The sequence below is a fragment of the Gymnogyps californianus genome, chromosome 4 (genome assembly GCF_018139145.2).
Source record: "Gymnogyps californianus isolate 813 chromosome 4, ASM1813914v2, whole genome shotgun sequence".
NCBI lineage: Eukaryota > Metazoa > Chordata > Aves > Accipitriformes > Cathartidae > Gymnogyps > Gymnogyps californianus.
The window spans coordinates 56,911,917-56,938,335 of record NC_059474.1 but is presented as its reverse complement, the minus strand read 5'-3'; the positions used below and the strand labels follow the sequence as shown (position 1 = coordinate 56,938,335).

The 26,419-nt window shown below is 35.8% G+C and overlaps 1 protein-coding gene across 1 annotated transcript in view; it reads left to right on the top strand.

Moving 5' to 3' along the window:
* CENPE (centromere protein E) overlaps window positions 1-26,419 on the top strand; it is a 39,040-nt gene that overhangs the window by 10,375 nt on the left and 2,246 nt on the right. Inside the window, exons 14-42 of the mRNA XM_050896038.1 lie at window positions 139-283; window positions 1,557-1,651; window positions 1,971-2,027; window positions 2,108-2,275; window positions 4,395-4,469; window positions 4,727-4,849; window positions 5,207-5,341; window positions 5,958-6,135; window positions 6,600-6,754; window positions 7,794-8,108; window positions 8,976-9,287; window positions 9,476-9,634; window positions 10,520-10,726; window positions 11,646-11,927; window positions 12,039-12,197; window positions 13,069-13,290; window positions 14,468-14,626; window positions 14,835-15,056; window positions 16,092-16,229; window positions 17,138-17,338; window positions 17,421-17,567; window positions 19,075-19,287; window positions 20,508-20,717; window positions 21,252-21,461; window positions 22,948-23,169; window positions 23,812-24,015; window positions 24,599-24,711; window positions 25,236-25,333; window positions 25,906-26,068. Of these exons, the coding sequence (XP_050751995.1) occupies window positions 139-283; window positions 1,557-1,651; window positions 1,971-2,027; window positions 2,108-2,275; window positions 4,395-4,469; window positions 4,727-4,849; window positions 5,207-5,341; window positions 5,958-6,135; window positions 6,600-6,754; window positions 7,794-8,108; window positions 8,976-9,287; window positions 9,476-9,634; window positions 10,520-10,726; window positions 11,646-11,927; window positions 12,039-12,197; window positions 13,069-13,290; window positions 14,468-14,626; window positions 14,835-15,056; window positions 16,092-16,229; window positions 17,138-17,338; window positions 17,421-17,567; window positions 19,075-19,287; window positions 20,508-20,717; window positions 21,252-21,461; window positions 22,948-23,169; window positions 23,812-24,015; window positions 24,599-24,711; window positions 25,236-25,333; window positions 25,906-26,068 (5,087 nt within the window). The remainder of the gene's footprint in view (window positions 1-138; window positions 284-1,556; window positions 1,652-1,970; window positions 2,028-2,107; window positions 2,276-4,394; window positions 4,470-4,726; window positions 4,850-5,206; window positions 5,342-5,957; window positions 6,136-6,599; window positions 6,755-7,793; window positions 8,109-8,975; window positions 9,288-9,475; window positions 9,635-10,519; window positions 10,727-11,645; window positions 11,928-12,038; window positions 12,198-13,068; window positions 13,291-14,467; window positions 14,627-14,834; window positions 15,057-16,091; window positions 16,230-17,137; window positions 17,339-17,420; window positions 17,568-19,074; window positions 19,288-20,507; window positions 20,718-21,251; window positions 21,462-22,947; window positions 23,170-23,811; window positions 24,016-24,598; window positions 24,712-25,235; window positions 25,334-25,905; window positions 26,069-26,419) is intronic.

Sequence of the window (26,419 nt, the reverse complement as noted above, 5' to 3'; positions counted from 1 at the left end):
CTGTAGTTTAGACAGTGTTTTGCAGTTTCTTCAAAATTAATTAGCTGCTGGTACTGTTATAGAACTAGCCTAATGCAGCATCTACTCTCTACTTAATGCTTTGGTTGTATCACTTTTTCTGTAAATACTTTTTTAAAGGCCAAGAGAAGAAGAAGAGTTACTTGGGCTCCTGGTAAAATAAACCAGGCGAATGTGAGGTATTTTGAAGACTTTGAAAAACAAAGGCTGACTGAAACAAAAAAAATGAAAATGTCTCTGTCGGCACTACCAGATATGGAGGACTGTAAGTATCTCCAGGAAAAAAATAAGGAAACTCTTCAAAGCAACTTTGAAATGAGAAATAATCCCTTTTTAATGAATCTAAGTTAAAAAGCAAATTAATTTACTAACAATACGAAAGCTATGTTTAGTTGGCACTATACTACTCAAATTGTGTTCCATTAACCCAGTTTTGAAAGAGTTACCTGTAGCCCATAAGGAAATTACATATGTCTGCCAGCAAAGAATGCTGCCTGGAAGGGAAGCGGTTTTAGCACAATAATATTGGTAGTTCTTGTGCTGGAAATAAGATTCATTTTATTTAAAAAGTGGGAGCATGAGTCTTACTAGCCCAGGAGAAATAATGTGTAGCAAATTCCTGTTGGTTAGCTTTGCAAGCATTACTTAGCTTCCCAAAGGGAATAAGTTGACTCTCTGATACCACAAATTTAAAAAAAGGAACAAAAACAAATGTCCCTGTACACAATTTCTAAGGAAGTTACTTTTTTTCTTCCCCTTCTTCTGGATATTGAGCTTTTAATTTGTTAAAACCAAAGGCAAGAGCTGTGAGGTAAAAGGCAGGGTCTACAAATACTTCTGCCATGCAGTTTACCCCAACCCCCCAGTTTTTTGTAAAAGTAGCCAAGGTTATTCTTTAACACAGACTATTCATCCAAACCGTGTTCTCCCCCCAAAAAGGAGAGGAAAAAAGAGGGGTATGTGAAATACCAAAATCCTCAACAAGAATAGAGAAGTCATTACTCAAAGATCAGATTGAGATACAGAGAAATTCAAGGACTTATTAGAGGAGTGAGGGACAAAAAAAGTTGAACTGAAGACAAGAGAATAATTGGACAGTATTGCTGCTGAATTGCATCTTCTTACAGCCTTATTAACTATCCTTCTGTCAAGCTTTTTTGCTTGTGTGTGGATTGTCGGGGTTTTTTTCTGTATGTGGGAGGGTGGTGCTTTTCTCTTTAAATCTTGCAGGATACTGTTGAGTGGTTCTTTCCTTGACACTTAAAAACTTTTTCCTAGTCTGTAGTTAAGTATGTATTCTGGATATGGTTTAGTATTCATTAACTTGTGGTCAGCATAAGTGTAGAGACTGCACTTCAGCGTTATTCCCTTTCATAAGAGAAAATCATGAGATTCAGAAGTCATACTCAGTGTGCTACATCTTTGCCATTGAATGATTGTTTCCAATGTGATAAAATTCTTTGATAAGAAAATAACTCTTGATGTCCAGTTTAAAATCTACTGCTACTCTGTATTTTTTAATACATCTTTCTTTTCAGCTATGTTAGAGAATTCTGAACATGACAACCAATGTCTGATGGTTCCTGATCAGATTTCAGATGTAGAATGGACTGCTGGACCTAACATGAATTGGGTAACATAATCTATTTTCCTTGTCTAATACAATGCATATACATTACTTGCTTCTCAGTAAGATCAGCCTTACTTTTCTGTAGAACGCCAATATTCTTCTATATGTCTGAAGAATTATTATAACTGGTTAGAAAGTAAGTCTTTTGGTCATCTCTGTGAAGCCGTGGGACGGTTCTATGATTCTATGGTTTTGTGGGGAATGATCCAGTAAGCTTTGGTATTTAAACAGGACTAGCTGTGAAAAGAGAAGCAACAAGGAATATAATACTAAACTTGCTTGATCTTGTAGATCAGTTAACTGAGAGTGATTCCTTTTCTAGACTCAGAGAGACTTTGAAGAATCTGTGCAACTCTGTGAAGCATTAGCACTAGAGAAGGTAAGTCTGTTCTGTATTTTCTAGAAATAAGACTGACATTCCAACAACAACTTCTAAAGTTTCTTTTGCTGCTTCTTCAGGATATTGCAGTAAATGAGGTCAACGTCCTGCAGGCTAACTTTAATAACCTAGTATTGGAAAATGAGCAGCTGAAATTAGAAATAAATGAAATGAAGGAGAAACTGAAGGAAAAAATAGAAATGGATGAATTTGAAGCACTGGAAAAACAAACACAAAAAGATCATGAGGTAAAGTGCATTGAAATAAATAGAGAGATAAGAATTCTCTATGCTCAAATGTTTTCTAGAGTTTATTCAGTGTACATATACTTGGATGTTGATTCACAAACAGATGGTGTTATAAGCTATGTTCAGCAACAGAATGAATGAACCCAGGGTTTAAACTGGATTTACTCAGAATGTAAAATTCAGACTTAAATTTTTGGAGAGTCACATACTGAAGTCTGGTTAAACATATTTGTGTGTATATATATTTGTTTTGCTGCGTAAACGCATTTTAGAACTGTTTTGAAGTTCAAGTATGGTTGCTAAACAGTATTTCACATATTTCTTGTGCAAAACATCTTGGTTTACAATCCAAGATAGCTCTGGCTTTTGGTAATCCATTGAACTATGTGAGCATTAACTTTTAACATATTATTTAACTTGGTAATAAAATATTTAAAAATGTGAATAGTAATGTCTGTGGAAAATTGAACCATTGTGTATTGTGCTAGGAAGTCAGAAAAGGTAAACCTACCTACTGGATAACTTACGATATAGGAAATGCTGGCTTTCAGTTCTCTTCACCTCCTTGTGCTGTTAGTGGACATGTACCTTGTTTGTCCAAATGTTTTATGCTCTGATTCTGTAACCTAAAATATGTATTACTAGTGTTAGGTTCTATCTGCCCAAGGGCTAGACTGTGAAATAAGTCACAGTGCAAAGAAGCCTCAAACAAACAAAACCGCAGAACAAACAACTTAAGGTATTGAGACATGGATGTATTATTCCATTTCTTTCCTGATACCTTCTCTGCAGAGTACTTGTACACGCTGGTCTCTTTAATGTCCTCTGACCATGAAACTAAGGTTGAAGCTGAAGTTACATCCTTTTGCATTGTTGTTTCAGGTTACAATTTAACAAGATCACCTCTCACTTCCATTGTGTTCCCTACAAAGATTTATGGATCTTAAACAAAATGGATCCATAATAGATTATGATTTAGCTTGTATTTAAGATTCTTTTTAGAAGACTCTTTGTATGCTAGACTAATTGTGCTACCTTCCTTATCAGCCAATATTTAACAAATCCTCAGTTACACAAAAGCTTTGCAAGGAAAACTGTATCTAGTAACAGATGCAATGTTCTAAAGTAGCTTCTATTACAAGAATTGCTTTTTGAATGAATCATGTTTTCAGATATGTATCTGAAGACAGTCCATAAAATGTAAGCATTTGTTGATAACCATGTAGCAGAGTAATTAGAGCAATACTGAAAGGTCACATACTTAACTAAATACATTAGTTGAAATCCATCAATTTAAATCACCACAGATTTATACAGGTAAACTCTGTTCTGAATAATGACATTAAATGACTTCTGACAGTAGTATTGTACTGTATCTTCTACAACCATCCTCTGATTTTAAGATTACAGATTGGGTTTTCTTCTCGCTATACTCCTAACTATATAGAAATACTCACAGGAGAGTGCTTGTTTTAAAGCTTTTCACTGGTCTTAAAATTACAGATTGGATTTTCTCCTTACCTATGCTTGTGACTATACAGAAGTACTTGTAGATGAGTGCTTATTGTAAAGCTTTTCTAACAAAGACCAAAAGAAAAGAGTTCTTCAGTTTTAGAAGTGCTTTTCTATATAGTCTTCTACTTGTGCCTCCTTTCAGAGGATGCCACTGAATGTGTCCATGGCTTGCTTTACCTCAATTTTGGCACCTTCTTATTCTTATTAGTGAATAGATTAAATCGTAAATATCTGCACTGTGTCATAAAAAGCTGCCTAACATGACTAGAATTTGAAGTGTCATATCTGTACAATTTCTTCATTAATTGCTTTGATCACGTTGCTCTTGCTTCTTGAGCTGTTGCAGATTAATTGTACTTGAATCCTTTCTAATTAGTGGGAAGCTGAAACGGAGCTTTGCGTCTCATCTATCCGTTTGAAAGAATATGTAGCAACTTGCTTCGTAGCTGTTTAAATAGATATGCGTGTGTATATATGGTTTGCCCACTAATAGAAAAGAAAGCACAAGACAGACCTTGCTTATTTTCATGGTGTTGGCAACTAAAACTACTGGTGCGAGTGCTTTCTAACATCCTCTGCAATTTTGCTTCAATTTGCTCCACAGATACAACTAATGCATGAAATTACCAACTTAAAGAATCTAGTTTCAAATGCTGAAGTGTACAACGAGGAACTTGAGGTGAGCCTGTCCATTAATTTACATGCAATAAGACTTGTATGAAATGCACTTGGTTTGTTTATCTTGAAATACTGTATCTGCTGAGGACAACCTAGACATCACTGGGCTCTGGTTAGTCTTGCCAGCTGTAAAGAGGATATGTCTAAAACCCATGAATACTTACTATGTACAAAGCAGGTTTTTTTAAATTCTTACCTGAAAAACGAAACCGGGCACTAGAACCTTCCTTCTCCTTTTTTTTTTCCTCCAACTTTTAGGCAGAAATAAAGTCCAAATTGGAACAGCTGAAAGAGAAAGAGAACAAAATAAAGATACTACAGAATCATGTGGAAGAATTACAGAAAGCAGGAGCTGAAAAAAAGGACACATCTTTTTCAGTGGTAAATTTGAGTTTTCTGCTGGGTTGAGAGATGGTTTTGGTTTTGCTGAAGGTGGGTTAAATTTAGATATAACTTTGGTATAATTGAAATCTGCTTCCCTATAGATGTTCGGAAATTTTTTTTACAAAGCTTAAAATGCTAATTACTACATTATCATAGAGCACTACTCTGGTGAAGTAAAGCTACGGGAAATGATGCTCTTTTTCCCATCTCTCAAACAAGCCTGCTACTGTTCCTTTTAGAGTAAACTTACCAAGTTTTCTGAGCCTGTATTTACATTTTAACCACATGAACACACTTGCTTTATTATGGCTATATAGTTTTTACTTTCTTTGAGTATTTATCTGTCTTTTTCAGGGAGATTCTGATAAGCTAATTGAGGAAATTCAGCAGCTGAATAAATCCCTCTTAGATAGTGAGACCATAGCCTTGGATGCCAAAAAAGAATCTGCTTTTCTCAGAACTGAAAATTTGGAGCTGAAGGAGAAGATGGCAAGTACTTGTTAAACTGCATTTATAGCTGTACAAAATGCTGTTAAAGGCCTGTCTGCTCCCAGACTAGTGAAGAAGGCAATTGATAAAGACATGATGTGGTAGAGTATTTGGAGAAAGCTAATGAGTCATGCTCCAACTAATGTTTTTATTATGGAATTCATGGAAAATGGGTCTTAGGGAGAAAGATAAAAAAAAAATAGAGGCTTCTTCCACAGGAGTTGGTGGTTAGTTTTAGGTTTACCAGTAGAGAGCGTGAGCAAATGAACAGCCTTTAGGGAGTTACTAGGACATAAGACTCAAAACCTAACTTTACCAGACAACAAAAGAGAACAAGTGATGTGAACTCAGAAGTGGGAAGGAGCTTACTTTGATCTTTGAAGGAGTAAAGACAATAGTAGAAGTAGTTATGGCCCTGACCTCTATGGTAAGGTATGTTTTGTTATAGGACTCTGACAGGAATGTAGTTGTTAAATGTGGCAGAATAAGCCACAATTTATGGAAGCCAAAGTTGTTCAGAGTGACAACAGGAAATGTGACAGATACAATATTTCAATGTTAAGCAAGTAGACTTTTATTCTGTGTGTGAATTGCATGTTGTTTTGTTTTCCTGAAGAATGAACTCTTAAAAAATTACGAGCAAATGCAAAAGGACGTTCAATTCTATCAAAGCCAAATAGAAGCAGGAAAAGCCAGTTACAAAAAAATGCAAGCTGACCTGCAGAAAGAGTTGCAGTCTGTATTTCAAGAAAACACAAGGCTAAGTTCACTGATGGAGGGTAAAGTTCCAAAAGGTACTGTTTCAGGTGGTACTTTTTTCCCTCCTCCTCTCCTCTCTTTTCCCATAATGGTGGGGGGGATAGGGAAGACTCTGGCTCTTGTTTTCTCAAATACTTGGAGCTTCTATCAATGTAAAACGTTAGAGTATCTGGTACTGCCTGCACATAGTAACTGCTTTAGCACTTTCTTGAACTATTTGGAAAACTGCAACTTATGGAATGTTTTATTTCACACGAAGACCGTCAAGATAATGAAGGCTGTCAGGGAGAATCTAAAATAGGGTGTCTAGGATGTCAACCTAACAAGTGATGACCAAATTCAGACCAGTAGTTTCATCTTTTAGTTGTTGGCCATTTGTAAAATATACTTTTCTGGAATTATATGACATCCAGAATGCATTATAAATCTTCTGCTTAATTTAAAACATGCTTTTCTTCTCTCACACTCTCTTACTAATCTAAACTTGTTAATTCTTTAGATCTGCTCTCTCTTGTGGAGCTGGAAAAAAAGGCAGCTGACTTAAAAGGAGAACTAGAAAAAGCATTGAAAGAGAATGCACTTCTGCAAAAACAAGTGAATGAGCTATCAGAACTTCAGTCTCTACCAAACACTGTTGAGATACAGCAGAAAAAGGTAAACAAAAAACCTCTAACTTTTTCCTTGTTTTTATATTGTGCTTGGCTGGTAACGTATTAATGGAGGCTTATTGGATATGAAGTTTTAAAGCCAAAAGTTGCCTTGAATCAAATAACCTGAGATATTACAACTAAGTTCATTAAATTATTGTTCCTCAAGTATCTAATATTTGCACCTAGGAATAAATTTAAGATCACATGTTTAGTCACAAAGTCTACTATAATCAGGAATTTCTAGTCCAACATTTGCCTGCCTATTTGCCATGGTCACCATTGATAACTGTGTGTGTAAGTATAATGGTGTTTGATCCTGGTTTACTGTTCTAAAACTGAATTTTTGTCTAATTGGGCGATGAGAAAATTTCAAGACCTCTTAGCAGAAATGCTGTGTGAGAAGTGAGAGACTTTCCTTACAAGTTTTCCAGAATTTGCAAGTTAACTTTTCTGTTTCCTGGCAGCTCAGGGCTTAGTAGACTAAGTTTAAATGTGTCTTAAAAGGGTTTGTTTGCAAACTCTTTCTAGGTTTCTTTATCCTTAAATACCTGCTACTAAGTATATGCAGTGAAAATTATCCAGGGCAAGTAATCTCACAAACTCATGAATGCTTTGCAAAAAGTTCCAAACCCTTCTAGTGGTCTACTTCCACTAATAAACAGAACTTAATTAGATGTTAACAACTTTATAAACTCTGTATCATGAAGAAAGTACTGATACATCTAAATACTTAGTTTAGGAGTTATAGCTAGGAGTATCAGTCCAGTCCTAGCTCAAGCATAGGAAAAAGGAAATATTTAAGGAACATCTAAAGAGTTAGAGGAGAGGTTTCAAGGTTTTGGAAGGGACTTGTCTGTCTTGCTTCTCTTTGAAGGATTGTTTGCTAGACAGCTCCCTCCCAACAAAGCAAAACCCAATGTACTGTGCTGTGTGCTTGCCTGTACTTTATTTCCTATATCTGCATATGAACATGCTTTTTTATTATGCAGCTATGGCAAATACTGATTTAGAAAATGCTATTCATATTGCTTTTCTGTTGGCAGATTCTTGAAAAATGTGAGGAGCTACGCTTATTAAAATTGGAAAGAGAAAAGCTGCTTTCTGAAGTAGCTGATAATGAAATTAGACTTAAACATATGACTGAAGAAATTGGAAAATCAAAAGACAATCTAGCAGATGCACAACTTAAATATGTAAAGTCTGACCAGGAATATGTAGCACTTAAACAGCTCCATGAAGAACTAGAGCAAAAATATGTAGCTGCATCAGAAAACAATGAACAAATGAAGCTCCAAATAGATATTCTATCTAAAGAAGCACAAGAGTCTAAAACAACTTTGGAGGAAGTGAAACTAGAGGTCAGTGTCAGCTTGCTCCTTTTTACAGATAAGACACGAGGTATTAATTCATAGTATAAAAACAAACAAACCAACCACTTTTTTTGGAGAAGTAGCCTTAAAGGTATAAATAACACTATCATTGAAATTCCTCTAGCATGAGTGGATATTACTTATTCTATGCCAGGTGTATAAGGTTGTAGGATTATGCAGCTCAACGGTCTCTTTCTTCATAGGCAAAGAAATGTATATGTTGCTCTAGGTAATATGTTCTCTTTCTGTACTTGACCTTTTAATTCTTCTTTTCCCATTCTTAAGTTATATCTTTATTATGCAAATATTTTTTTAAAATATGCTGCTATGACCTACTCTATCTAAAGCATAGAAAGAAAGTTTCCTAATCAGGAACTGGAGTCTGTTTAGAACAGGAGATCTTTCAAACCAGAGAGAACCACCACATAAATTGGCAATTAGAAAGGAAAAAAAACATTTAAGAAGAAAAGGTGCAGAAAATATGCACTAAAGATGCATATTTTTGACAAGGCTTTTGGCACTGATATGGCTGTCATATTCCAGCTATGGATTTGATGACTCTTAATTTGATAATTCCTAAGCTACGCTACAGTTTCATGTGTGGTGGTATGTTTTAGTAAGACTGCTGCTGCTAAGGAGAAACCACAGGAAGGTTCCATAAACAAATGCTTATTAAATGTGGGCGAGAATATAAGCAATGACTTAAAGTGAAATGATGAACTTCCTATTCTCTTGTTGAAAGCTAGCATCTCTCACCCTTTCTAAGCTAATATAACATGTTCTGTGAGAACATGTACACATACAGTTTTGCATTACAATGGAAATAATTTACTTTCATTACTTTGCTAACTAAAGCTCTCTAGCAAAATGAAAGAACTGGAAGAAAAGACAGCAGAGCACAAACAACTTCTTGAGGTAAGAGAAGATTTTATTCGGACTCAGCAGAAGTTAAATGAAATGGAGCGATTAAAAGAGCAGGAAAAGATTACGGAGTTGAGACTGGAGGCCAAGGATTCGGAGATCCAGGCAGTTCTTCAGCAGCTTACTGAATGTCGGGAAGAAATAAAAACTCTAACCCAGGAAAGAGATTACCTGAAGCAAAAAGGGGAGTCTCTCCAAGCTGAGACAGACCAACTCAAAGAGGATATAAAGGACACTGTTTCAATGGTAGGAATTCTGCCTTTATAGAAATGGACCATACATGTTAAGGGGAAGAGTGTAAGAACACTTATAAACTATATTGAAATATATAGGGGAGTAGGGTTTTGTGTGGGTTTTTTTAATCAAGGAGTGTTTACTAATGTTGCAAAATACTTGAATTTTCTTTTGTGGATTTTCTTTCTTTTATTCTAAAGAACATTTTGGCACATGAAGAACTGAGAAATACGCAGAGTTCTCTTAAGCAATCCCAGGACACTGTCAAGAAGTTGGAAAAGAATATTTCTGAAAAAGAATCTGAGATTCTGAGTGTTGAAGAGGCACTGGGGAAAACCATTAAAGAACTCGAAATACGGGTAAAACGTTGTGTAATAATTCAAAATAAAAATGCTTTTACTGTGTTTTTCCAACACTGAAAACAAGCCTAGTCTGCTTATAGTCTCTTCTGCTTATCCTTAGAAAATTTCTAGGCCTTTGGTAGAAAGTGGGCAAGAAAGTAGTACTGCCTGATCCAAGTCTTTACCAGTTGCTGATCTATTTCTGTAGAGCTTCAAGCTGTAATGTACACTCTAATAAACCTTTGGTTAATTAGCGTGCCCCACGGTTGTCAATTTGAGTGGTGGCATTAGATGGCAAATGAAAGGAAGAGATGAGGGTTACTTAGGGGTAGGAATGAGGCTAATGGTTTATAACAGTCAGTCCCAATGAGAAGTGTAACACATGGTTGCAAATGGCAGCTCAGTTCCCAATGTACAGCAGAAGGCTGATCCACTTTTTTGTGCCTGTTCAACAACTGACAAAGAAGGGTGCTGAGAAATATGTATGTTGCACAGCTGCTTCAGTGGCACAGGTTCTCTGGAGGGAGAATCCGTAGTATGTGAGATTGGCTTTTTCTGGAAGTATATCAGCTGCCAGACCCAGTAAGTCAATGGTGTCAATTCAGCATTTGCATGTTTTGGAATAGATGCATAAAAATAATCCAACAGGTGTCTCTTGGCTTCTTCCTCTCAGACTTTTTCTAGATAAAAATCTGGCCAATATTGCAGAAGAGACTGCTGAAAGGTTAGCATTTAAAACAAAGCAGGTGACAAAGGCCTAAAGTTTCAGTTCTGGAGTTTTTCTAGTTTGGTTACAGTGGTTTGATGTTAAAAATACTGTAGCAGAGTGAATCAAACAAAACTTTTTGCATTTAATTTTGGTTTTGAATTGATGGAAATACTGTCTTTGCACATTTTTTATAGATATCACAGATGACGGAAGAAATAAAAATCATCACATCAGAGAGAGATCAACTTGCTGAGGAAAAATCAGAAAATAACTGTAGAGAAAGTGATCAGGTTCAGGTGCAAAAGGAACAAATCTTTTTCCTTACACAAGAGAACAATCCATTGCAGGATAAGCTGGACAGTTTACATTCGAAAAAAGAAGAGTACGGGGAAGGAACTTTGGTAATTATGCTAAGGCTATAATGGAAAGCATGCTTATTTAAACTTTCACTTGAGTGAAAATAATTTGCAAAACAAACTGGAGAAAAGGGTCCTGCTACTTGACTTGCAGACCATTAAACACCAGGATTGTTATTGTTTATTTGAAATGTTTTCCACCCACACTGTTGTATATGCACAACTAGTAGTAGAATATGACATGTTTTCCTATAAATAGAATTTTAACTTGATACATGATGGTGATGTTCTGAGTTGATCTGCGCAGAGATGTGGTTCTATAAGTAGTTGAAGCTAAAAATTGCTCATCTGGAAAGGGTGGTTCTGCTTTTTCAAAGCACACTGACTTTTTTTTCCTGGTAGTAAAAGGGATATTGCAGCCAACATTTTTCATAACTGGACATGCTGATTGCACATGTGTGTTAGATGTATATATACAAAGTGTGTGTATACACTTTGAAAAAAGTAAAGTATGTGCATATATTTTAATATTTATGGGGGGAGTGGACAAATTTCAGGGAAATAATTGTCTTGACACCATTATTTGCTGTTGAGGCTAGAAATATGGATAAGGTCTCTATAGTTTGGTTTGTGGGGGTGGTTGTTGTTGAGTTTTTTTGTTTTGGGTCCGTGTCTCTCTCCCCCCCCCCCGCCCCGCCCCAAGCTTAAACTATGGCCATGAAATTCTACTTCTGGTAGCTTGTTTCAGAAGTCCTCACTTCAAATTTTACTTTTATGTGTCTCTTATTTCAAGAAACGTGAATTGCATATTGAGTTCAGTCAAATCTTATTCTGAAAAAAATACAAATCTCTCTAAAACATTGCTTCTGTTTGTTTTACATAACCAACCTGTCAAAGGTCAGAGATATGTTTCTCTTAAAGCTGCTTCCCTGAATGTGTAGACTTCTATCTCTGTATAAAATAGATACCACAGATTCGAGAAAAATCTATTGAGGAAGAATTATTTCTTCTGAGAGAAGAGCTGAGCCAGGCACAAAGGAAATTGCATGAAATGGAGGAAGTGAAGGCCAATGAATGTCAAAGAGAATCTGAAAAAATGGGGAGAACAGATTTTATTCCAAAATCGCACGACTGTCAGGGAGTGAGCGCTCTGACAGAAAGAGATGATAATCTTAAAATGCAACTGGACAATCTCCAAAATGAGAGAGACCAGCTAAGAGAAACTGTACAGGAGACAATTAGCATGGTAAGAAAAATAGTCCTATTCCTTTAGGATAATAGCTTTAGTAAACTTCTGTCTTAAATTTTGGAAGTGTTGTTCGGGCTTTAATGTACTTTAACTGTGTTGTGTTCAAAGAATTCAGAGATGCAGGAAGAGTTGAGATGTGCTCATAACTCTCTCAGACAACATCAGGAGACTATTGTGGAGCTGAAAGCAAGTCTTTCAGAGAAAGAAAATCAACTCTTGAAAGCTCAAGAAGCATTGAAGGAAACAACTGATCAACTGCAGCAGAAGGTCAGATGCAGTTTTGTCAAGTAAACTAAAAATTCTGTCAGGATTGGCAACCCATGGCCTCTGCAGTCTTCAGTTTGTAAGCGTTCAGTAAATGTAATAATGAAACTTAATTAGAAGTTTTTCCCTGTACTGCTTCTTGAAAGAATTCCATAGAAACAGAGGCAGTGAAAAGATGATCAAATGCAATTTGACCTGCAAGCTACAACCCTTATAACTAAACATGCCTTAGTGCTGAATGGTGGAATATTATTTGGAATCAATACTGCTTTTTGACCTCAATGCGTTTTCCAAGTATTAAAGCTTTTTAAATTCTAATATGTCTTTTAGCTATGTAACTCTGAAGATACTTGAGCAACTAAAAGGCAGTTTAGCTCATTCTTCAACTTGCTGCACTATTATAAATTTCTTACCTACTTATTATTTTCATGTCCGAAGCTATTGTGGCTTTTAGAAGACATTAATGCTTGTTAGAATCAAGCCCGTCTGCTGTGGATATAGCAATGGAGTAATTTTTATGGAATTATAATGGCCTGTAGGTTTTTACACATTCACTTTTGTCTATCAATGAGACAGAAGCACTGAAATTTGACTGACTTTTAAGCAAAATTGTTACATCTTTCTTTGCTTACTATATCAGTAAACTAATGGAGATGTCTTCTGTAAAATAATCCAATTATAACAACGCATATGTACAGATAGTGCTTGTGAAATATGATCCAGTAACACTCTTCTTAAATCAGAACCTGATTACAGGGACAACAAAATTTAATAAATTAGAATGTTACTGTTTTTTTTCCAAACTATCAAATAACTTCTACCCATGCTAGAGATTATTAGAAATATTAATACTCGTTCTTATTTGTTCTTTCAGCTCACTGAAGTAACTGAAAACCTGACTCATGTCTCTTCTGAATATGGCAAGCTACTGGCAGAAAAAGAACAAAATGAAAAAACAATGAATGAGCGTATCTGTCAGCAGCTTGAGAAAATCACTTTACTTAATCAGGAGAAAGATGAGCTACAGCAAATGCTAGAGACTTGTAAAGCAGAAAGAGATCAGTTAGAGGCTGACTGTCGGGAAAGCAAGGAGAGAGTATGTATAAAACCTCTTAAATAATTGTTTTAACTCAGAGTGGTACAACCTGCCTTTATTTCGGTCATGAAGCCTTCTGCTATTCAGTATCTCCTCCTCTCCCTTCACTTGTTCATAGCAGCAGTAAACTAAAAATTTAGTTTGCTAATCCAGTCTGGATTTTGGAATCTGTCTCTCACTTTCTCTTCCCCCTATCCCCTTCCTGCCCTTTTGGTCACTGTGCTGCTCTGGGTTTAGGCACAGTTGTCTGCCACCTGCTGGACAAACACTCTGTAAGTTCCTATGTTACCTTTCATCTACAGTGTCCTCACATTTAGCACTGAACAGTAGATGTAATCCAGGTTTAGTGATATCTAAGGGCTTAATTCTCCTACCACTTCAGCTCATTCTGGATTGCTGAAGAGAAAGCTAAACCCAGAAAAGAAACTGATTAGCTATCCTATTTCTCCTTCCTGATGTCTTATTTCCTGGCAGATTAGTGACTTCAATATTCCAAGTATTTGCATGAAAAGTATGCTTATGTTGACACGCTATTTCAGACAAGTTCGTTCTGATATGTAGTTAACAAAAATCAAGCTGATAATTTCTAAAGTTAAAAGGAAGTCTGGTAAATATTCTTTTCCTAAGAGAAGCTCTGCAAATTATTTTAAGAAATGTAAAAGCTTTCACATGAGTTTTTAGCAAACCTCAGGTAGAACCACTGATCTCTTTTAAGTACGTATAGACCAACTAATTTAAAAACTAAAATCAGCAAACTAAGATTATCAAATCTTTAATTTCAGAGTTACATCTTTCTACTGAACAATTGGACAAATTGTTCACGTAACTGATGGCAGTTGCCACAAGAATAAGAGTATCTTTCATGGTGGGGTGTGTTGTGGCTTTTTTTAGTCATCTACATAATCTGTTCCCCCCCCAACATTTTTCCCTTTCCTCTTTACTTCTGCCTACTTTTTTTTTTAACTGATAAAGACTATTTCTAAAGACTGTCTTCCTTTGGAGTTCTTAAACTAGGCATGGGCGAATGACAACTGAGGTTTTTTCCTAAAGTTAAAAGACTGATTATTCTGATAGTACTCTCCTAGAAATTCAAATGCTTTGACTTACCATTCTTAACTCCTGATAAGCAAAACTTAGTCATACTGAGTGAACATCCATGTAATACCTTGTTCTGCAGTCCTTAAAAGTTCTGACAGAAATGGAAAATCTACAGGAAGAACTAAGGCATCAAAAAGAGCAAGCTGATATCCAGAAGAACATGCTAGCAAATGGAGAAGAGAAATTGCAAAACACTGAAGAAAAACTAAATGAAGAAATAAGTGAACTGAAAGAAAAGGCAAGTACAGTAATAAGAAACTCTTAGAAATAATTTAGAGGATGTCCCCTCAAGGATTCATTAGAATAACAGGTATGTACCCATGATGATTTGTGCTGTTTTATTGGTCCAATCAATGATGTCATGGTAATACAATTTAGCAAAAGAAGAGGAGTTTTTGCTAATAGTTATGTGTGATTTTATACTTTCTAAAATATTTTTTTAATAGGTAACCAAGTTGAATGAAGACTTAAATTTGGTAACTAAGGAAAGGCACAAACTGCTGGGAGAACTGAAAGAAAAGACTGAGAGTGAAAGCAGTAAACTTCAGCAGCTGGAGAAACAGTGTGACTTGTTAGCACAGGAGAGAGATCAGCTCCAGGAAATGCTGGAAGCTATTCGAGCAGAGAAGAACAAACTGGAGATTAACCTACAGGAGAGTGTTGATAAGGTGCTTTATCTTTGATTAAAGTATAATAACTATAAACACTTGGTAGAGGAAGATGTTTAATTCTTGAAGCTGTCTTGAAAAATATCTTACAAGTATTAATTGTATACCCAGACTGAAGAATATTGGCATGCTTTAACTTCTGTCTTGTGGAATGGTATTTAAAGATGTATGTAAATTCTTTCAAAAATGTTATCTGAGGCTGCTTTAGGAATAAATGAGGAACCAGAAAATACATGGATTTCATTACCAAAACACTTAACAGGCATTTTTTTATGAATTTGATGAAATGGTATGTTTCATAATTGAGCTCCAAAGTTTTGAAACTAAAGCTGACAAATTCTGACACTTTTATTTCTCTTCTGGATGAAGGATATCTTCACAACAGTAAAGACAAGTGAATTGGGTGGTATCCATTGAGCAGCAGTCCTTGTTCAGATATTGAGTAATCACTTCAAATACCTGTAGTTAATTCAAATCTATGGTGGGAGAAGAATCTTCTTACTCTAGTTACCAATATCTTCCAATTCACCTGTTTTTGAGTATCAGTTGTCTTGCTGTAAAACTCCAACTTCACCGGAAATTCAGAGGTTTAGTGAAAGGAATGCTAGTTCTATAATAAATTATCAAAGATCATTTAGCAGCACTCTGACAACAGTCCAACTCATTAAATTGTGTTAAGTAATAATTTCTAGATAGAGTAGGGTTCACATCAAGAACTAATTACACCTCTGCTTTGTGTTACTCATCTGTGTAAACAAGGATTGCAGAAAATATGTCCAAACGTGTTTGTAGAATACTTTGTCTAATTCTTTACATTAGTAAGGATTTATCAGTATGCTAGTTTGCAGGCTTTGCTTAGTGAAAGGAGAAACTTTCAAAGACAAAACTTGAAGGTTTTTGTACTCAAACTAAAGCATTTTTTTGTGCCAAGTATTTTGACTCCTATGGAATATTGAATGGCCTGGTGTGCGAGAGGTAGATTCACATGCTATCTCAGAACTTAATTTTATATTTGTTGCTCTATTTTTACTCCAGATTCTTGAAACCGAAAAGGAATTGAAGTGGCAACAAGAACTCCTCAGCAATGAAAAGATCAAAGCTGAAGAAAAGGAAGAACATTTGTTAAAGGTTCAGAGGCGGTCAGAAATTTTGGAGGACAGCCTAACAAACAAGGTAAGGAGTTTTGGTTTTAGTAGCTATTCTGTCTTCTGATGTTTTATCACTGTGCTAAACTTTTACTTAAGACAAATCCTATTTAATTTTTAATTCTCAGTGCATCTTTTTTTTTTTGGGTGCTAAACAAGCATGAACATGGGCAAAGGATTTTGTACAAGTTTCTTTAGTGATGTTTAGAAATAGCATCCTCAACCTGTCTCAGCCTCGTAACCAGTTGGGTTGGTCACTCCATTAGAATGGACCAACATATCCAATGTGTGCAGGTTTAATATAATAGTAATTGTACATGTATTTATTCAGACTTTTAAAAGGCACTGTGTAGACAGTATGAACCTAAGTGGGTTTGGAATCCTTGGTGCTTTGCACACTTTCAAACTATATCTGTTATTCAGAAAGTCTTGCACTTAGCTCTTGCCAGCTCAGTCTTTTTGCAGTTTTCACTTCTTCACTTGTCACCTGTCAAACTCTTCCTTTGTCTGTAGATCAAAGAGTATAATTAAGGATTGCTTCAGATTGGCAAATGTGTATATCTGCTCTAATGAATAGAATAGTAAAAGACCATTCCATTGCCCATCTCTTATGCTAATCTTCTATTTCTTTTAATTTTCTTGTGATGTGGACATATGTTGACTGTCTTTTTGTTTGTATCCTCTTGCTTTACTGAAGGCCAAAGTTGACTAAAATAGTTCTGAGTGTCATGCTATTCCTCTTCCTTTTAATTTCTTTTTCTGAGTGATTAGAACATCAAAATTATTTTTAAACTTCTCTTGCTGTTAGTGTGAATTTTAGAGTTATTGGAAATTGTGTTCTTTGTATTTGACGCAACTGATTTGACCACTTCATAGGGGAGTACATAGACCAGGACCAAATCATAATTCTTGTTTTTTCTCCACTATTTATTGTAGATTCAACAGTTAACTGAGACGCTATTTAGCGTATCATGTGAAAAAGACCAGTTATTGGCTGAAAGAACTAGTCACTCTTTCCAACTTAAAGAACAAATCTCATCAATTAATCAAGAAAAAGATGAGCTACAGAAACTTCTCCAGGATGTCAGGTCTGAGCGGGACCAGCTCAAGACAGAATTGCAAAAAAAATCTGAGATGGTTGGTGTTGCAAGTTGCATACCTAAGTTATAAATAACTTCTCTTCTTGAATGGTACTTAAATATGTATGCTTTTATTTTAGTGTGTTGAAACAAATGCAAAACTGGAATGTGCTCTAGACCAACTGAAGCAGAGAAACCTGAATGATGCGTCCATTCAGGTGAACCCACTGGATAATGCAGAGCAGGTGGTTGATGACATCCTGAAGGAAAAAACCTTCAAAATTAAGGTAAACTTCTCTGCTTATTTTAAGGATGCATATAAAACCTTAATACCACTTGTTCTGGAGCATAAACCCTGCTTCTGTGTATAATGTATAAAATTGTCTGCATATCTTGCTAAGGTGCTGCAAACCATGGGCTCTGATTTGTTGTTGCTGTTCAGTGACTGTGCATCTTGTTCTGAGAACATTAAATTGAACTTCTCAGTTGAGACATCTCACTTAATTTCATTACTGTCCAGCCACCCCAATGAAAATAACTAGTCATGTAGAAGCTCTTCACCATTTTGTTTTTGCAAAATCCCCCCTAAATCCTCCCTTCCATTACTCCCCATTAAAAATAAATTGGTTTCCAATAAACTAATTTCATTAAATAGCTTCTATCCTCAAAATAGGAAGCTCCTGTAATTCCTCAGAGCTTTTGGTAATTAACTATCCTGAGTATACTCTCTCACAGATGAGAGAAGTACTACTAACCTACTGAAAGCCAAAATAAACCAGGATTTATGAATATGTATGAAACACTTTAAAGAGTGCCATTGTACTGCAGTCTGTACGTCTGTGCAGTAGATTTGGGCATCATTATATACATGCTAGAAAAGCCCTGAGTGCTTCTTCAGTTAACACCAAAAGTGGTGAAGGACCGAATTGCGACAATCAGTTGTGTGTAGCTTTCTCCATTCACACTGTCTTTCTATCCTACATCAGCAGTAGGGAGCTAATAATGAGGGAAGTAAACATCAGTTGATCTCTTTTAATGGCACTCTTCCCTTCTGGCTTTTGTAATAGGTAAGATCTTGTCTGCCTCTTTGTGCAGTTTTCTCAAGTATCTTGTACTTGTTCATGTTGGACGCAGGGCATATGTTAATTCCAATGTTTTTACTGTGGGGTGAAGAGTTAAACTGGTGAATCCTGCTTCTTTCAACTAAGAACCAAAGATAGAGGCAGTATGCCTAGGAAGTTTTATACTTACTTGAAAATGTATAACCTAGCTTCATACATGATACTTGAGTTGCAGTTTACTGGGAGTGCCTTGAAGCCTATTGCATTTCTCAGCCTGCTCACTGCTTGATCACATCTCCCTTTTTATGGCAGAGTGCTAGGAACAATTTCATGATCCCTTTCTTTCAACAAAGGACCAAGCAGACCAACTTGGGAGCCCATCCTGAGGGCAGCCCAGCTGGCAAACTTGTGAACAGGCAACAATTTTATTTCAGGCCTGATCTACAGGTCTTGATGTGGCCAGACAATCTAAATCATGAAAATAATTTTAGCTTGTGAAATGATTTTCTGGAAAATTAAGAAATTCTCTGCTTTTGTGCCTGGCTTAGTGTTTTTTGTCATATTCCTGTGGCAAGTGAAAACTGAAGTCTTAGTCCTATTAACTTTTCTGTTGTAAAATCAATGCATACTGTAGGGGTTAGTCCTGGAGTCTGATGGTTTATTTTAAGCTTCTGTTTATAGCTAATCACTCTTTTCCTTATTGTGACTGAATGAATTTTTCACTTGCGTTTAGGAGCTTCTTGAGAAATTCCCAAATATGGGGAAGAGGTATGAATGTCTCTCTACAGTGTCTCTTAATCTAAAGAATGAACTGAATAGTCGGAAAGCACTGATAGCTGTGATACTGAGTCAGCTTTCATCGGAACAGAGTAAACAAATCAAAAGACTTCAAACTGAAAACGAGAAAATAAACAGTCATCTCCAGAGTTTATTGAACAAACTGAAGGTACCAACTTAATGCTGAATATGTGGTTGCTTCATATTGCTTTGGTTTGGGGTTTTTTAATAAGTTTTCAGTATTAACAGCTAGGATTCTATATACTCTAGCTTTGACTTTTGTGAATCCATATCTTGTGGAAAATAAATGGATAGTAAATGCTTTACAATCCTGGAAGACTGGAACTATTTAAGTTAACCTTAGGTTTTGACTGTAGTTCAGCTGCTTTGCGCAGTATTATTTCATTAATATTAATCCATTTTAATTGGGAAAATAAATTTTCTTTCTGTACTCCATAAATCAAATTATGGACCCCTAAGTATGTATTTTATTGTGGGGGAGAAAGGCATGCAAGATACCTTGGAGATGCACATTTACTCTGCAAAACTACCCAAGTCGTTTGATAACTTCTACAGCCTTGCAGACCTTCCTCAATTTGTAGCTTGGTGGAGAATCCGATTCATTTATCAGAAAAAAAGTTAAGGGCAATTGGGAAAGAATTCCTGTTATCACATGCAGAAGTACAGTGAACGATAAAGTTTTTTTCTGTTTCTTTATTTACCGTGAAATGTTAAGGGGTTTTTGTTCGGGGGGTGGGGGGAGGCAGGCCTGGGGCGAGGGCAAGGTTCATGTCCAGTATACAAAAATACTGGACATGAACCTTGTGGCAGTCATCTCTATATAAATATCCATTAGCTAAAAAGTTTAACTACTATTCCAAAAAGCCTTGTTTCATAACTTCATGTAGGGTTTTTAGGTTTGATCTTTTTCTTTTTTTCCATAGATGCCTTTTTAACTTGTACGGTTAAAGATGTTTAAGATTTAAGTAGTGATCTCAACTAGAATAGAGCTTTAAATCAGCACAGTGATGTTATTCTTGTAGATCATCTGCACCTTTCACAACTCTAAGAGAAAATAAATACCACAAAGAATACTTTGCTTTTCAAAGTCTAGATTCATGGAAGGCTGTCTAGAGCCTTTTAGACTTTTTGGCCTTTTTAGGACTCTACAAAAAATAGCATACTTTAGAAATGCTGACCCAGCTAAAAGTCATATGCCATTGCTATACAGCACATGTGAACTTGATTTCCCTAGTCATGTTTTAGTTGTCCTGGACACCTATGGACTAGGAGAGTAAATAGATCAAATTAGAAAATATGGAATTTTAGCTGGATGCAGGGTACCATTTTAAAGCATACTCACTGATACGTCCTGTGCTTCTACAACAGTTTCTGTTCAGTCGTGTTTGCTCGAAGAAAAGAGAATATCATGCTACGGTTAACAAGTATGAAATGGAATTGCTTGAGGAAAAGAAAAAACGAGATCAGCTACGAGCTCAGATTCAATGTCTCAGGAAGATTTATTTGAACCAGAATGAAATATCTTCTCAAGAGTTAAACATCAGTGAAGTGCTGCAGAGTTTGCACTTGGATGCAGAGGTAGTATTTGAAACAATTTTCAGACAGAAAGACTTGCATATTTCAAGGCGTGGGGTAATGCGGTGGTGCTAATCTAATGGCATTGCTTTTATCTGTTAAGACTTCACTTAAGGGGGGGAGGATAGAATTCATATTTTTTTAATGCTACTAATTCTATAATATGAAGGTTCTGTTTTATGAAGTGACTCAAAGTGAAATTATTAGGTTATGAAATAGTGGGAATGTTACTTACTCATTTGCCCTGTAAAATACGTACTACCCGATACCAAGATGACTTTTAAAACAATGAGAGAAACTTTTACTAACATGCATATTTTTTTTCCCCTTGCCCCTACCCATTCCCCCAGGAATGTAGATTGTCTTCTCATTTTCCCAGTAGGGTATAATTTAAGTATAGCGAAATTCCTTTTATACAATAATTAGATGCTAAAACAGACTTCCTGCAAATATTGATAGCTAAGAGGGCAAAATGTGTATTTAGACATGTAGTTATCAAAGCAATATTTAAACTTGAATTCCCTCTTTTTTCTAAAGAGCATTCTTAAAGATGTATCAGAAATGGAAAGCGAACTTCTCTGCATAGAAGCAGAGTTACAGCAGGAAGAAAGTGCTAGAAAAGAAACCACACGGTTCTGGGAAGCTTGTTCGGGAACTCACTGTGATGCAGAGGAACTTAAAGAAGAGTTAAAGAAAGATAATGAAAGGCTTTTGCAAGTCATTAACTTCTGGACTCCTAAAGTAAAGGTAAAGTTACATCATCTTTAATCAGAAGTCTATTTTGTGTAAGCACTCTGTAAATGCCTCTAATCTCATTGAAAACAAAACACAAAAAAAAGGTTATTTAAAGATTATTTGTTATCATCAGCACTTACTATATTCATACTTAACTGTAAGATGTAGGAATGCTTAGAAGAAGATTTTTAAAGACTTCTTTCCTCATGCTTCCAAACTTGGAAACTTGTTTTGTAAAAGACTTTCTAGGTGATAAATGGGGGGCGGGAGGTGTTGTTTCTTTGCATTTTTATTAGACTGAATTCTGGAAACTGTAGGTTCCAAAATGTTATATAGCTTTGCTTGTGGAACTTGGCAGCCTGATACAATCACTTTCTCCAAGCTTTATGCCCACAAGATTGTCTGCTTTCTTCAAGCCAACTTTGTCAAAACTACTTTAGCCATTCTTAAAACTCAATTGTAATTTATATTCTCACACCTTTTCTAACTTCAGAAAGTCAAGTTATTCCAGAGTTGGTTCAGCCTTCCTTTCTCTTGTCTTTCCTCCTTCTTACCTCTTGCCTCCTTTGGAAAAAAAAAAGACCAAGTGTTTTACAGGGTTAAGTGCATCATGATCAGGATTTCATGAGATTTCATCTTTCTGATTAAATGTATTGAACATCTTGCAAAAAACAGGTTATGGGAGGGAATCCACTACCTTCTGATTAGTTGTTAGGAACAGTCTTCCGAACAAGTGTATTATGGAAGCTCCTGGTCTGTTCATACTATTATTCCTTCTACTAGTATTGATGTGAAGTATGAAGAGTTCATCACCCTCCTTCCCCCAATGTTATGACTCAGTTCTGTCCTGTTAAGTTTAGCCTATTTTAAAGAGTTTCTTCTGTAGAGTCAATAGCCAGTCTCAACTACTTCAGGATTTCCCAATGTTGGCAGGCTTTTTGGAAGAATTCCCTGACAGACATTATGTGGATCCAAGCTTTTACCAATCAATCAAACAAAAAAATCTAGTAGAATGTTGTCATTTCCTGACAAATGTGAAGTTTTTTCTTTATTGGGATGTTAAGCATATGGGTTTCTGGAATAGTCCAATGTGTATATTTTCTCTCAAATGGTTTCACTTACTTTAGTCAATGAATACATTCTAGCAAAAACTTCTGTGAATAATTGTGTTTCTTTCTGTTACCAACATTCAAGAAGTCTTTCCAATATAGTTCCTTTGTTTCTTGTAATGTTAGTGTTTGAGTTAATGCAGAAATACTGGTAAATTTTCAATGCATTATCTTCTCATGTGCCCCTTCCTGCCTCCCCCTCTTTTGGAAATGAAACCAGTCTTTTGAGTGTTAGTGATTCCATTTCTGATAGCAAGCGTCTTCAAATGGGATACTGAAACAAGAATGTGAAATTAATACAGGCCAAGATACTTCCTGTTTCTTCACTTTATTTCTAGCTGATTCAAAAATTATTTAAATTTTATCTGTATGACACTACTTATTTTCAGATACTCCTTCAACTTTCTTCAGAGCTGGATGCCAGAACTGCCAATTATTGTGAAAATGCTGATGTTGAATCGAAACAGAGAAAAGAGAAAAGTGAAGAGTTGCTTCAGGAACTAAACACTCTTAAAGAACAACTGGCCCCTGGTGGCTCTGCCAGTCTCGCATTAGAAGAAGAAAACTATAGGCTTCATAACAAATTAAAGGCTGCAGAACAAGATATAAAGGTACCAGTATTTGTTTCTAAGGAAAACTTCTTTGATGCTTGTTTTCTAAGTGAGAGTACTTCAAACTGAAAAGAAAATAAAGATTGATGTCAACTGTAAATCTGTGCCACACAATACATTGGCCCAGAGTGCACTTTATTTTTGTAGCTTTTTTATTCCCAAAGTGAAAGTTTGAGCTCTTGCCTGTAATGTGATTATTTTAATTGCCTGTTTTCTGTACACAAATAGATGTCAGTTTAGAAATCCATATGAAATGTTCCCATTTGGTTTTGAAGTATTGATTTTAATAGTGTGATACCCTTGATGCTTCTTTTAACTATATGGTATTTACTATGTCAAACTGGAAGCTGGAGAAGAATTGTCTCTAATCCTAGGAATTGAGGACTCATTTTCTCTCTGTCCTTTTTTTTTATGCCACAGTTACCCTTGTTCAAACCACTTTTTCTTAGACTTGAGTGTTCCAGAATACTAAAAGGTGACACAACAGTGAGGTAGACACCAAGAGTTGCCGTAGAGCCTGTAGCGTTGGGGGGTTTTTGTGTGTGGCTTGGGTTTTGTGTTTTTATTAAGAATATGACCATGTGCTGTTACTATTATATGTCTTGGCATAACTACTTATAACTGATTGATATATCTCAATAGGCTATGGAAGTAAAAATTCAGAAGTTGGAAAATGTAATAAATGAAGTAGGAAAAAATGTCGAAGAGAAAGATGACAGGATAAACAAGTTACAAGCACAGATAAGAATAAAAACAGCAACAAGTGAGCTCACCCAACTGCAAGCCAAACTGAAAGAAACAGAGGAGTGCCTCAAAACTGCCTTAACAGAGAATCAGAGTCTTCAGGTATGAGCAAAATACTTCACTCTTCTCATTCTCCTCTGATCTCAGAGAGAGAGTGTGAGCATGCTTGAGAACAACTGTAGATGAAACATAGCTCTCTAAAGCTAATTTATTGTTCTGTATGGCATTCTTAGACTAAAACACTCTACTCGCCTGTTTAGCATGCAGTTTCACATTCTACCAATGCAGCCTTCAGAGACAAAATTTAGAACCCATGTTATGCTATGAGAAGCTAAATTTATCACTTGTATGTGATGCAATTTTGAAACATTCTAAAAAAAATTTTGAATTTTGAAACTGAAGCATGAATGTATTTGCATACTAGTGCAAAATTCCAAGACTTATATCTGCAAACAAGCCAGCAAAACTTTCTAAAATATGATTGCATGTAATACACCAGAGTTAGGATACCAACTAATAACTATGGTGCTAGTTGGTAATGTGGGCGTTCTTGCTCCAAAATAACTTCTGCTCCCAGTCTTGTCCTGCAAAATCTAGCAGATCATAGTAAAGATACAAAGTAAGCAACTCTTACATTCATTGCTAAGTAACAAGCCTTTTTTCATATTAAATCTTTTATTTTCAGGCAAAATTAGATAAAGGTGCTGAGTTGTACAAAGAAGAAATTGATCATCTCAAAACACAATTAGTAAAATATGATATGGAAAGAATGAAACAATCCAACTCTTTTGATATGAAGTAAGTTCAAATTTTACCTTGTTACAATTTTCAACTACTTAGTTCTTAGCTTCTACTTTTCTGTTTATTTTTTCCACAGAATAAGAGAGCATTCAGCTTTAGGCGTCCTAGGTTTTTATTGTAGCTAGACTCCAGAGAAAGTAAAAACCATATGCATCTCAGGTTGATTACTTAAACTCCTTCCCTATATATACACCCACCAAAATTTCTCAATCAACCCATGTTCAGCCATAAATGAAGTAACTGTTCTGATAAAAGAAGGTGAGGGGAAAGCAGTAATTAAAAGCACTCTCTAGTTCACTGGAGAGAAGGGATACACAGAGAATAATTCTAGTCCAACTTCTGGTTTTCTGCACTTTACCTAAAAATCTAACTGACAGCCAGGTTTATGTAGTTTTACCTGTATAACTTGAGTATGTTTTGTATTTGATAGCTCATTTGGAAACTAGCTCTCCTGCAACTGTAACAATTATTAAACTGAGGTTTTCTATTTTTTTCTCTTCCTCTCTTCCTGCCCCGTATAGACTTGCTAATTATAAAGCTCTTGCAGAACACCAAGAACAACAGTTAACAAAGCTAAAAGAAGAACTTAGAAGAGCACAGCAAGAGCAAGATGTTACTGGTAAATTCAAGATAAATATAAGGGACACTCTCATGTTAAACATTCAGTTTTAAGGTTATATGGTTAAAGTCCAGATTGAGATGCAGGCCTTTTACCTCAAAGCGTATGAGGAGGATTGGGTGCATTGGAAGATGAGATGGAAAGTAAAATATGTTAGCTGCACGTACACTGCATTAGAATCACAGCAGTTCTTGTGTTAATTTCTCCAGCCATGTTGGCACTTATGGTGGGATAAGCTGCAGTTGTAAGTAGCTCATGTTGCCATTTTTTCCTTGACTGACTTCACATATGAATAGCTAGTTCTAATCATAATTATGACATACCTGAAACCATAACTCTTTTAACTCTAAATGGCCCAATGAAGAATCTTTTAAGTTTCTTAATATCTCCCTGGCAGTGTGAATACTGGGAGGTGTGTTTGTGTATAAAAAAGAATAGCTGTTGTAATAGCACTTGTAACCTAGTGAGGTTCTACATATAAGACCATAGGAACGAATAGGCTAAAAAATATATTGACTTGGTTTTAAGCACTGTCCAAATAATGCACACATCTGTATAAAACTGTTTTCTAGTAATGCTGGAAAAAGAAGCTCCTCAGCAACCCCAAATACCCCTTACTTGTGGTGGTGGCAGTGGTATTGTGCAGAGCACACAAATACTTGTTCTAAAATCTGAACAAGCTAAGCTACAGAAAGAGAACTTGCACCTGAAGAAACAAAATGACCTTCTGCTAAGGTAAGTATACAGCTGATCAGCAACGTGTCAAATAATTTGTTGCTGTTTAACTATGTATATCATTAGCATTTCTGGGAAACCTATAGAAGTGAGTAATTACTAATTTTATATTTTCTAGGTTCTTTCACATCATAAACTTTTATTTAAAGCTAGTGATTTATTGCTTATATATATCTTTATAGCTTTTGAACTTTAGATTGCTTTCTTTCATAAGAATCTCTTGAATGCTAGAAGATATACTTAAATTGTATGTTGGCTGGAATTTTAGTTTAAATAAAAAAAGATTTGCCTCTGAAAGCAAGATACACAGAAACAGTCTTGCATTGCCATGTCTCTGGTATGTCGCCTGAA